The following is a 13,144-nucleotide window of genomic DNA, read 5'->3' as shown; positions in this document are numbered from 1 at the left end:
CCTTTTGACCCTCTCTACCATTTTTTCATGTCAACCTTTTGATCCTGTCAACCTAATGTCGGTCTAACATATGGTGTCTAGCTATTGACTGTGTAACTAGACACTGTCCATCACCTGGATACCAGAGAAAACTATACTTATTTTATTTTTTTTAAACAGAGAACTCCATCCAAAATGTAAAGCATAGGATGGAACTATGATCTCTGAGCGCTGGAAACATCAGCAAAACAAAAATGGAAGCTGCTCAACATTTGGTTGAAGGTTATCACACAAAATCCCCCAGCACACTGCAGTTACCCCGTATGTTTGTTTAGCTGATTATAGATGCTTGTAAATAGCACGTACAAGTCTTGAAGCAGAATTTTGGGCAAATGAGATTCTGCAGCAGCATATTAGCGGCTCCAATCTTCAGCCTCCGTTTGTGAGGGGGTGTTACTGGAGGGTTGAGAAGTCCAATGGGGGTATCCCTGATATCTCCTGGTTACATCCCCACAATCTCAATACTTTTGTATGAGCACGTTGAAATTATGTCACTCGTCAAGTTTCGAAATAGCTTTAATCACAATTATTGCCATCCTGAGACAGAGATAACAGGACAGTATAAAGGTGGTACATGTTTCGCCATATTGCGTGCTGGTTAGGCCTCCACGTGTGCTACAGTACTCATAATTACTGGTTAAAAAAAATCAAAATAATTACTTTTTGTGGGAAATGTGACATTCTAGCTGTAATTACTGATCATTTATTCATATACTCGTTTTTTTATGAGTCTCTTATATGTCAGATAGGACATTGGGCCTACTACGCTGCACAGAACCATTTCACCTGCCTGATGGCTTACTGACACATACTGTACATGCTTCAACTCTCTCACAGCACTGCCATAGGATTTAGGTCCTAGCTTTGAAACAGCCACTGCAAACTCCATGTGCTTTTGTTGCGGATTAATAAAAATGTTCTGGATTATTGTCCTATCTGATCTATTTTTGGTTCAGCTTTTTGACGAATGGCTTCACATTATACTCAAGTTTTCTGTTCTTCCAAACTGTAGTAAGCTACATGGGCCTGGGCCTGAACCAGAAGAGCGGCCTCGCTGTGTCCACCACCAGGAATGTTTTTGCTTTGTGTCTGGCATTGTGATCAGTATATCTCACCTTTGGCTCATCTGCTGAGAGCATATGATTTCAGAAATACAGTATATCTCTATATAGTAATTTCCAGCAAACTTTGCTCATGCTTCTTCATGCCTGACCTCTCGTATAGCCCACGTACTGTATGTTCAGTCTGACAGATGCGTGAAGATCCTTGGATGGTTACCTAGGGTTCAATACTTTTTTGAGCATCTTCCATGTATGGAATGATTTGACAATTCTTTGAAATTTCTTTGTGAGCCATCCCAGGAACATGTCATCAACAGTTCTACTTACTGATGGCATCTGGGGAGGTTTCCACTCCTCTCTGGGGTTAAGACCAAACTAAACCAAGTTTGTCATTCTTATATAATGCTATAAACCTTGTCCCTTTAGGTCAAGACATTAACACTGAGCAAGCTAGGGTGGAGAGGCTTCAACACTTGGACTGACTCTCGCTCCACATTGTGGTTCAATACTACGGTTCTGATTCAGAGATGGGAGGAAGTGCCGCCACAGCTGCCATCCCGTATGCAGCAGCTGTGTGAAAATATGCAAATGTCGCAGCTGCCGGTATTTGTAATTAGAGACCCTTCAGCAGGATCTCAGATTCGCCTCTTGTGCACAAAGACCCAACCATCGGACGCACATCGGTCTATAGCAACCTTCAGATTAATCCTAAAGTTGAGCAGCATGGCTGTCAGAAGTAAGATGCCAAAGCCAATAACTGCTTACAGGATGGCAGTTTCAGGGATTACACACATAATCCCGCTGGCAGGGATGCCGAATGACAGTATCCCGACAGTGGCATCCCGCCTGGCAGCAGAGTGAGCGGTATGAGTCCCCTTGTGGGCTCGGTGGCGAGCTGTGCTCGCCCCAGGTTCTATTCCCACTCGGTGCCGTGGACACCCACGAGTGGAAATAGCCCTTGTGCACTGGTATTTCGGCTGGCGGCATTGCCGGCTGGCAGGATTCCGGCGTCTGTATCCTGACCACCAGGATCCCAACAGCCGGCAAATTGAACGGATCCCGTTGCAAGCTGGGCCACACACCCCCCCTCCAAATGGTCGCAACACGCCTCCGTTAGAGTTGCCATTACCCAGTTACTTCCCACAAACACTGTCTGATCACTTTGCAAATACATCCTCACTGCACCACCATCGCTAGACCATAGCGTCACATGCGCAGCAGAAAAAAATCCTTCCACTGCATCCAACATGGATACCGGCCATCTCTGAGTCAGACCATGTGCTCACATTCTTCTGATTCGTATAGAAGTAAAGCAAAGTCAGCAGAGCTGGAGGGGAAATAACACACATTCAGCATTCTGTATCAAATACCAGAGGGCTCTGCAGTATCTTATACTGATGATTACTAGGGAGAACAATAACCCCAGAGGACAACTGAGCCCGAGTTACTCCTAATGAGAGGCTGCGGTTAGCGGATAGAGAGCCAAGTCTCTACTGCTGATAGATGCATAATGCACTGTACTGAGGAAGAACATTGGGATAGGTGTATTTGCCTAAAAGTGTGATGAATTAGTGCCCACTTTCTAACCCCCCACTCTCCTAATAATCAGATCGGTGAGAATTTCTCTCTGAAGAACAATTATAGCTCATTAGCATGTTCATCTGTTGTGTGTGGGCTGAGGAAAGCAGAGCACACGGTGTATAGTGAGCGCAGCACTTTACTATACATGCTGGCCCTCACGCTGTACATGTGTGCGCATGACTGCGGCTGTGAGCTCTCACTACACACGTGTACGTGCAGATACAGATCAGGCTATGGGCACTGTACTATGTAGCTGAGAGCTGCTCATTGGGCATTGTGTACAGATATGGATTTGGCAGCCATGTGTACCGTGTTATATCATCTGCTTTACATTCCGCTTGTATTGTCAGGGCGCACTGACTGGACGCTGTACTTACATACTGTAGCTGTGAGACACACTTCTGTTTTCTGTACACATAGTGCAGTGTTTACATGCATCGACTTGAGGTGATTGAATTGCAAAGAATTGGAAAAGAAAACAGTTTGAACATGTGTTTAAGGCCCATACAGTGCTCTATGCTTCCATACCCCTACTCAGTAATACTACAGGGGACATATTGGCATCATTGTACATTTCTTCTTTTATTTGCCTATATTGTGGTTTCCGACTATTATTATCTTTTATTTATAAGGTGCCACAAGGGTTTTGTAGCATCATAGGGTTACACTACGTAGGGGTCTATTCATGAAGCAGTGAAAAGTGTGGAGAAGTGAGCCAGTGAAGAAATTGCCCATGGCAGCCAATCAGCTGCTACATATAATTTTATATAATGTACTTTATACTTGTTACCTCAACACTGATTGGTTGCCATGGACAACTTCTCCACTGGCTCACTCCTCCACTCTTTTGACAGCTTCATGAATAAACCCCTTACTGAAGTAAAAGGTACTCACCGAGCATTACAATGTGATACAAGATTTATACTGTCGTAGCTTCCATACTCTGGATAGTTCTTCAGACACTTAATTTCTGACATTATTTTTATTGAATTTCTTGTTGTTTCTGGACCTAGTTATAATAATGAAAAGAAAAAATGTGGCAGCATTTCTTTCCATACATGTATACTCTTCCTACAGCTTTCCCACAATGCAACAAGCGGTACGACAATATTTGTTGCTTAACCCCTGCTGCGCAAAGGGTTTGGGATTGCGGGAAAGAACCCCCTTGTGGGCTCGCTGCACTCGCCACAGGTTGTATTCCCACTCTATGGATGTGGTGGACACCTACGAGTGGGAATAGTCCCTGTTAGTCAGCATACCGACTGTCCAGCTGTGTGGTGGTCGGAATGCCGGCGTCGGTATACTGACCGGCAGTATCCCGACCACCAGTAACATAACTACATCTAGTGCAAACACCAGGGGTCATATGTAATAGGGTCCGTGTTTGCTGGAGTTGCGGATTGATGGCTGATCTCGGACAATTTTTTAAAGCGGCAATCATTTACCAGGCATGGTTTTGTCTTTTAAATGATTGCCGCTTTAAAATAATCTCCGAGGTCGGCCGGCATCCCGCACCTCCAGCCAACTCGGATCCTATTACATACACTCCCGGTCTGTTCTGTTTTCCATCAGGTCAGATTACTCGAACCCATTTTTATGTGTTTTTTTCTTTAATTTCAAATGAAGAGTGGAGAGGCACTAAGGGGGCTGTTTATCATTGAATACCTGCTTCATAGCCCCCATAACACCAGTTACCTGCAAATATTTAGGATCCTACGAATGTATGTAGCAGAAAACGCAGCAGATATCTGCACATATGCCGCAGTCCCTCCGTTTCCAACAGCAGCAGCAGCAACTCTCATGTTCCTATAGGGCAACCTCCGGAATGCAAATCTTCCTATACCTGCATGTGACGAATACTGTAGTTCATTCCGGCAATGTATAATTTCTTATTTCTGTGAAAAGCGATAAGAAATTAGAATTACCAGGTCTAAAACACGATAATTAGTAAATATGGCCCTATTCCGGTATCATTCCTATGGCCCCATGGGGACCAAGGTCTGCATCAAATTACCAATAATAAGGGGCATACTGTATGTATTAACCTTTTTTTTTACTAAAAATAATGTGCAAAAGGGTGCCGTCGTGATGGGGAGGGGGTGCTGGCGGCAATGGTAGTGGGGAAGTAGCCGGGTGGTGGCTCATGCGCAGCACACACTCTGGTTATCTTTCACAAAAATTACCCAGATAGTGCTGTGGAGAGGCATTGCAGGGACAGAGCTTACTCCTGCATATGATTATTGATATATCCATGTGATGTCATCATTAATCGCATTGCGAATTTGCCCGACTTTATCACCTCACATCCGCATCCTTAGAGGCAGATGGTGATAAATGGGCCCTAAGACAGGTAATCTTATGGAAAAACAGACCTAAAGGACTCAGATTGTTGTCCGTATACATTGGGTGTTACTGCAGCAGCAAGGATTCTCAAGCGCATGAGCTTTCAAGAGAACAACATTTGGCAGTGTAACCACCTACTTCATAGAAACATAGGATTTCACTGCGGATAAGGGTGGTCATTCCGAGTTGTTCGCTCGCAAGCTGCTTTTAGCAGCTTTGCACACGCTAAGCCGCCGCCAACTGGGAGTGAATCTTAGCATAGTAAAATTGCGAACGAAAGATTAGCAGAATTGCGAATAGACACTTCTTAGCAGTTTCTGAGTAGCTCCATACTTACTCTGCAACTGCGATCAGTTCAGTCAGTTTCGTTCCTGGTTTGACGTCACAAACACACCCAGCGTTCGCCCAGACACTCCCCCGTTTCTTCAGACACTCCCGCGTTTTTCCCAGAAACGGCAGCGTTTTTTCACACACACCCATAAAACGGCCAGTTTCCGCCCAGAAACACCCACTTCCTGTCAATCACATTACGATCACCAGAACGAAGAAAAAACCTCGTAATGCCGTGAGTAAAATACCTAACTGCACAGTAAATTTACTTGGCGCAGTCGCAGTGCGAACATTTGGCATGCGCAAATAGCGGAAAATCGCTGCGATGCGAAGAAAATTACCGAGCGAACAACTCGGAATGAGGGCCAAGAACCACTTGGCCCATCTAGTGTGACCCTTTTTTTAGCCTAGCCCAAGCATATTTAAATTATTTCTCCTAGTAAATGATACTTGGGGAGATGTACTAAGCCCTGGAGAGAGATAAAATGGAGAGAGATAAAGTACTAACCAATCAGCTTCTAACATAGACTGTGCAGGGGTCTATGTTTTGCTCATTTGTTTATGTACTTTGTTAGGTGCTGTGGAACCCTTGTGGCGCCATATAATAAATGATAATAAATAATAATGTACTAAGCTCTGGAGAGCGATAAAGTGGAAAGAGGTAACGTACCAACCAACCATCTCCTGTAACATGGCAGTTAGGAGCTGACTGGCTGGTACTTTATCTCTTTCAAAGGGCTTAGTACATTTCCCCCAATTGCCTTATTTAGGACCCTGTGGTCATAAGTATCCATGTTGCTTAGAAATTGTTGGGTACCACCAATTCCGCACACTCCAAATGTAGCAGGTTAGGTTATACTGTACATTAAATATGTTAATATGTCGATTATGGTATCCGAAGACCTATTAATGAAATGTCATTCCATAATGAAAGGAAATAATACATGTCATTCTCTTAGCATGGAGTCTCCCATTACTTCCCTACATTAAATATTCCGATTGATCTAAAGCACAGGTTCTCAAACTCCGTCCTCAGGACCCCACACGGTTCATGTTTTGCAGGTCACCTGTAGATTTTTCAAATGTGACAGTTGGTGATACACAGTGCAGCTGCCGGGTGACATGGAAAACGTGAACCGTGTGGGATCCTGAGGACCGAGTTTGAGAACCACTGATCTAAAGAATGCTGACTGAACTGTCGCTAGTATTAGCGTTTCCCGCGTCTTAGCTCTGGTACAGCATTTTGTGTACTGTGATATGGGCAAGATACCACAACTGACCCCTCAGGAGTATTATGTACAGTACTTCTACAGTAAATAAATAGTATTTGTTGAACTGATTGCAGCTGGGAGCATACTAATTGTAAGAGGGAGAGCACTGATTGTAGGACTCAAAGCAGGAGGCTGTCCTAATTACTGTAACGAGAAGACTGACTGCGGACGGGAGAGCACTGAGACTGCGGTAGGGAAAGCTTTGATGGTGGGAGGAATAGCACTGATTGCGGGAGCGAGAGAACTGATTACTTGAGGCAATGCACTAATTGCTGGAGGGAGAGCAGCACTGATTGTAGGACTGAAAGCAATGATTGCAGGAGGCAGTGCACTGATGGGGTTATTCAGACTCAGTCGCAGAGTTTGCTATTTTAGTAAAATCTGGGACCACTAAAATCGCGTGGTGGGGGACGGCCAGCATGTATGGCACCACTCGCGATGCGATTGCAATTCAATTGCATTGCAAAAACCTCAAATAGAGATTGACCCCTGCCTATGCAGCATGGCTGTGTTTCCGATATCAGGAAATGCAAGGGAAGCCATCGGCCAGCCCCAGAAACGTCCATGACACTCCTGCGTTTCCTGGTGCACTTCCCCCTAACACTGCCTGCCGCAGACATCCAGAAAGTGTCTATTTGCACGGTCATAGTGATCAACTTTGAATAAGGCCCTGACTGCGTAAGGGAGAGCACAGATGGGATGCACTGGTGATCACAATAGTGATCCTTACTGAATCAGCCCCAGAGACTACAGGAGCAAAAGTACTGATTGTGGGAGGGAGATCATTGATTACGGGAGTGAGTGCAGGAGGGAGATCATTGATTGTGGGAGGGAGATCATTGATTGTGGGAGGTAGATCATTGATTGTAGGAGGGACGGGAGTGCCCTGAGTGCAGGAGGGAGATCATTGATTGCGGGAGGGACGGGAGTGCCCTGAGTGCAGGAGGGAGATCATTGATTGCGGGAGGGAGATCATTGATTGCGGGAGGGACGGGAGTGCCCTGAGTGCAGGAGGGAGATCATTGATAGCGGGAGGGAGATCATTGCAGGAGGGAGTGCTCTGAGTGCGGCAGGGAGATCATTGATTGCGGGAGTGGGCTCGCTGGTTGGTGGCACTCTGCACTCCTGCAGTAAGCATGCTGACCAGTGGACAGTCAGGAAGGCTGAGCAGAGCAGGCCTAGGCTGTGGCATAATTCTGCTGCTTGTACAGTTGTGCTGGATAAGACAAAATTCTGACTTCACCTCATGAGAGGAACAACCCTGATATTTTAAACAAACCCAATTTATACTTTAGGTAAAATGGTCCTTTAATTGACATTTATTAAGACAGGAGAAAGTACTCACTATGCTACATAGCAATGACAATCCACATCCATAGCAGATGTACTGATCTGTCTAAAATAACATTTTGCAATATATAATTGTAAATACATAATAATAGCAGCACTATGTGTGTATATAATACAGTGGGACATAATCTGGGAGATTTCTTTATTTAAATAATATAAACATCAAATCTCAAATTGTGTTACCCAGTTAGCAGCTTCCAGGCTGCACCAGACACAAAGAGTTATGGCTTCCCGACCCAAATATTAACAAGAGGGTTTGGCGTAACATTTCCACCACCCCACATTCACGAAGGCTTAGCATCACAATAGTCACTGAATTCCCTCACAGTGCATCCACCTGTAGCTATATCCGGCCTGCGAGAGGCCAGCGCAGTCCATTGTCAGCTTGTCTAACCCACTATAAAGAGAGTTATCTGCTAACTCCACCCACCATGATCTGACATCACAAGAGCAATGTTCCCTTAGCTCCGCCTTCCACCAGATCCAAGTTGCTCATCAGGCCCAATCTGTGAAAAACCAGCACAGTATTATTCCATTAGCACCACTTTCCTCCATAGGTGGCTCTTTTCTGACTCTTCTTTCTCCAGATGTCTCGTAGAGGACTACAATGTCCCATAGAGGACTGTTCTGTTGGACCCTGTTGATAACCTACCCTGAAATTTCACTAGGATATCTTTACTCCTACTAGTGCACCAAACCACATACAGACTGTGTTCGGCACAAGTTCCACAACACATGGACCAGTTGTGGTGTTGTGGTGATATGCACAAAATGATCAAGGAACAAAGAGAACCACATAGGGTGTAATAAGAAGAGCTCTTTACACACACAATATATTGTGTGTGTACTCGCATGGCAGTATACAACCACTTTGTACAAATCACACAGTAGACACACAAGGTACACACAATGCACTCACCCTCTCACTCATACTCTACTTATGTGGTCCATACTGTATATTCTCACTCTGGGGAGATATATCAAACCTTTGAGAGATAAAATGGTTGCTATGGACAGCTTCTCCACTTTATCACTTTTGAAGGTTTGATACATCTTCCTCATGGCCATAGTACTCATGTTTCTTTGATTCACATTTGCCCTCTCACAATATGCTTCCATGCTCCATACATTCTGTCTTACTTACAGCACATTCATCCTGACTCATATTTGCCCCTACATACTCCATTTCCTACCCCAGTCAGATCTCAGTAGCTAATATGTCCTGGAAGGAGAGCTCCATATCAGGCAGAGTCATGATGGGTCCGTCGTCCAGGTCTTCTCCACTCAAAGCCCGCAGCCTTTGCTCAAGGGCCTGACATCGTTGACACATATGAAGGTAGTTTTGCTGCAGCTGGCGCTGGTAACGGATGACCTTCTCCTTCTCGTCTCGCCATGTTTTCCTCTCCCTCTGGAACACATCTGTCATCTGCTCATTGTTCTGACGTTCTGCCTCAAGCTCTGTGCGGAGGGTCTCCAGCTCAGCCTCAGATAATACAGTGTCTTCCCTGTCCCCCCTTTCTGACTCTGCTACACGTAGTCTTTCCTCTGCTTCTCTAGCCCGCTGCTCTTGGGCCTCCGCTCGGCCTTTAGTCTCCCGCAGTTGGGCTTTCAAACTGAGAATTTCACTGGCACGAAGGGAAGACTCCTCCTGGGTCTCCCGTAACTGCTGACGCAGTGATGCAATCTCCCCTGATTTCTGGCATACCTACAGGAAGAGGTAAAGAATTTAGAAATTAGGCCTCTTATTATCTTATTCCATCTACCTAGACTATCACTCTTGTCATCTCTTTCTAATCTCATAATTCTTACCCAACGTGTGTGTGTGTGTGTGTGTATACATGGCAAAGATTGCAAATCTGCAGAAGTGAACAGATGCATTTTTAGGGGTGTTGATTACAGATTAAGGACTCGATTACTTTTACCAGCTTGAAGTAATAACAACATTGAGGTCTTGTGTTCCATTCCCACCAAGGCCCTATATGCATGGAGTTTTATGTTCTCCCCATACTTGCATGAATTCCCCTGAAAGTCCAAAAATATACAGGTAGGTTAATTAACTTTTAATATAAATTAACCATTGTGTACATGTGATACGGAATTTAGATTGTAGGCTCCACTTGGGCAGGGACCGATGTGAATGACTAAATACTGTATGTATGCACTATATAAATTACCCCCAATGAGAAACCTAGAGAGGGTATCCAGGTAGAGGTGTGGGATCATATTTCTATGACCTTCATGGCCCCACCCACGCAATCTATGGCATTGTACAGTGGGACAAGGCAACAATGGCGCACTTAAATGTACATATCATCATCAAGTGAGGTGGGAGGGATCCAGGAATCTGTTGTGATCTCTCAAAATCCAGGAGAGATCCCTGAGATTAAGGAGTCTCCCTAATATTCTGGGAAAATAGGCATGAAAGAATAACAACATCCACTAACTGCAATAATTAAATGAATTCAGAACTATTATTAAACTGAGCCATTTAATCGAATGGGGGTAACTCTAAAGTGGTGGGAGTTCGAACTCTCATAGAACATTTACAGTTTTCACTGTACATTCCATAAATGTTTCTACATACACAAGTACGCTACAGTACCTACAGTATTTGCCTAAAACATAAGTAAAGTTTAGGTGTGCAGCCTGAAGTGCATGGGGTGGCCATCCAAGCGCAGGGCTGCTGACATACTGCATGGTCTTTGATACTGGGGGAGCATGGCTACAGGAGTGGGTCTGGTTAGGCCACCTTGGTGTATAATCCTATGGTGCGTACCGCTGGGAAGCGACCACATGCGCATCAGGAGGCATGGTTGTGGCATCACAGTGATGTAATCCCTGCACTCCCGGGCCCTCACATAGGTCCAAGCCCAGATAATGAGTATTCAGTGTCCCTGTCCAGGCACTCTGGCACATGGAATTTTGTGCTATGCATAAAGTATATTTGGTCAATGCGTCTTTTCAAACCCATTCTTCTAATTTCTCAGATAAAGAACAAATCTGTAGAATGTGAACTATAGATGCTTAAACTCGGCCAGAATGTATTTTATATGGATTTTGTCCTCCCAAAAATGCATGTGCCTCTTTTGTCCACTTATACCTTTATTTTTAACGCTCCCATCACTATTTATTCCTTTCTTTCCTTAGTGCCTTGTGTTCCAACACCCCGTATAGTCTCACCTCCCACTGTGTCTCTTCAAGTGATGGGCTAATGGCAATCTTCTTCTCCTTTTCATACCCTCGTACCTTGCTCTCCATGGATTCCCTCTCCTGTGCCACCTGAATCTGTAGCATGTGCTGGCCTCTCTGTCCTCTCTGCGAACTCTGCCTGGACCTGGATATACCTCCTCTGTGACCTTCATCTGCGCTTTCCCCAGGCTCTGCTCTTGCCAAGTCTTCACAAGACGGAGGAGACCTTAGGCCTGATTTAGTGGGGACACTTATTATTTTATTAGCATTCCCACCATCTGACAAGGACATAGCTCTAAGGCTCAGCATGTTGCTTCGGGAGCTCTGGGTGATGTTGTGGGCACTGCCTCCAAAACGCCCTGTTGGCATTAATAAAGCATCCAGTTGACATGCAGTGCCCAACTTGCTGGGATGAGTTGGAAGGCTGGACATGGAGTTTCTGCCAGATTCCGACATGCCTCCCATGCAGTGTCCAGCCCTGCTCTCCGCCTCCCGTGCACGGTCTGGCCGGTAGTATAGAGAGAGTTGCGGACCACTTTCCGCAGCTGGGTAACATGTGACAGCCGAGTTCCTGCGCATTCCAGGCTTCAGGGGTGAGGGGCGCAGGGCATTCATTTCCTGAATGGGAAAAAGTAAAATGACACATCTTTATATGTTCTGTCTTCTATATTCATCAGTTTATACACCAATTCTTCATACCAATCATATGTCAGTTTTTACTATCTCCCCTCCTTTCACATTCCTCACTTTTTACTGCCCATTTCCTTGCTATTACTTTGTTTTCTTAATATTTTCATTATTTTCACACAAACTTTCTTTCTTGTCCCTGTTCTTATAAATACTCCTGAAATTTTACTTAATGGTGGTCATTCCGTGTTGTTCGCTCGCTAGCAGTTTTTAGCAGCCGTGCAAACACTATGCCGCCTCCCACTGGGAGTGTATTTTAGCTTAGCAGAAGTGTGAACGAAAGGATCACAGAGCGGCTACAAAATAATTTTGTGCAGTTTCAGAGTAGCTTCAGACCAACTCAGCGCTTGCGATCACTTCAGACTGTTCAGTTCCTGTTTTGACGTCACAAACACGCCCTGCGTTCGCCCAGCCATGCCTGTGTTTTTCCTGGCACGCCTGCGTTTTTTCGAACACTCCCTGAAAACAGTCAGTTGACACCCAGAAACGCCCTCTTCCTGTCAATCACTCTGCGGCCAGCAGTGCGACTGAAAAGCTTTGCAAGACCTTGTGTGAAACTACATCGTTCGTTGTAATAGTACGAAGCACGTGTGCATTGCGCCGCATACGCATGCGCAGGAGTGCCATTTTTTTGCCTGATTGCTGCGCAGCGAACGAAAGCAGCTAGCGATCAACTCGGAATGACCCCCAATATCCTCAAACTTAGAGTCAACTGATAAGGTACAATTTGACCACACATGGCATGCAAAATCTAGTCACTGGTCTCTTGTGTTGAGCCACTGGATTACTTCCATTGTCATTGGGGTGTGTAAGTGCATTTAAACCATCCTGATATAATCCTATTTATTTTGATCAGATAATTATGGAAGAATGCAATTTGAGTTAAAAATATTGCTATTAATAATGAATGAAATATTTTAAGAAATAAAATAAAACAATAAAGGAAAAAAAAAACAAATCTCACAGAAATCACCTCTCGAGACAAAATGCAAAAACCTATAAAAAAGGGTTATGGGTCATTAGGTCGACAAGACTTGGGTCGACAATTATTAGGTCGACCACTATTGGTCGACATGCATTAGGTCGAAATGGAAAAAGGTTGACATTAGTTTTTTTTACTTTTTTCTGGGTGTAGTTTTCTTTGTAAAGTGACGGGGAACCCCAATTAGTGCACTGTGTCCCCTCGCATGGCTCAATTTGCTTGCAATGCTTCGGGCAAGGTGCCTCGCTCCACTACTGCTGCACTCAGCACAGGTTACTATTCCCAATCGTAGTCCACGTGGATCGTGAAGT

General features: G+C 44.8%; 1 protein-coding gene across 4 annotated transcripts in view; it reads right to left on the bottom strand.

The window, feature by feature from the left end:
• Positions 1–8,100: 8,100 nt before the first annotated feature.
• LZTS1 (leucine zipper tumor suppressor 1) overlaps positions 8,101–13,144 on the bottom strand; it is a 41,239-nt gene continuing 36,195 nt past the window's right edge. For 3 of the 4 annotated variants that reach the window (XM_063931828.1, XM_063931830.1, XM_063931829.1), the window contains exons 3-4: positions 11,156–11,782; positions 8,101–9,680 (exon numbers count right to left, since the gene is read on the bottom strand). In XM_063931828.1, the coding sequence (XP_063787898.1) occupies positions 9,174–9,680; positions 11,156–11,782 (1,134 nt within the window). In that variant the 3' untranslated portion in view covers positions 8,101–9,173. The remainder of the gene's footprint in view (positions 9,681–11,155; positions 11,783–13,144) is intronic. The other variant, XM_063931831.1, reaches the window with a different exon arrangement.

This window comes from Pseudophryne corroboree, chromosome 6 (assembly GCF_028390025.1).
Source record: "Pseudophryne corroboree isolate aPseCor3 chromosome 6, aPseCor3.hap2, whole genome shotgun sequence".
Taxonomy (NCBI): Eukaryota; Metazoa; Chordata; class Amphibia; order Anura; family Myobatrachidae; genus Pseudophryne; species Pseudophryne corroboree.
Note: the sequence above shows the minus strand (reverse complement) of the source record. Positions and strands in the feature narration are given on the sequence as shown.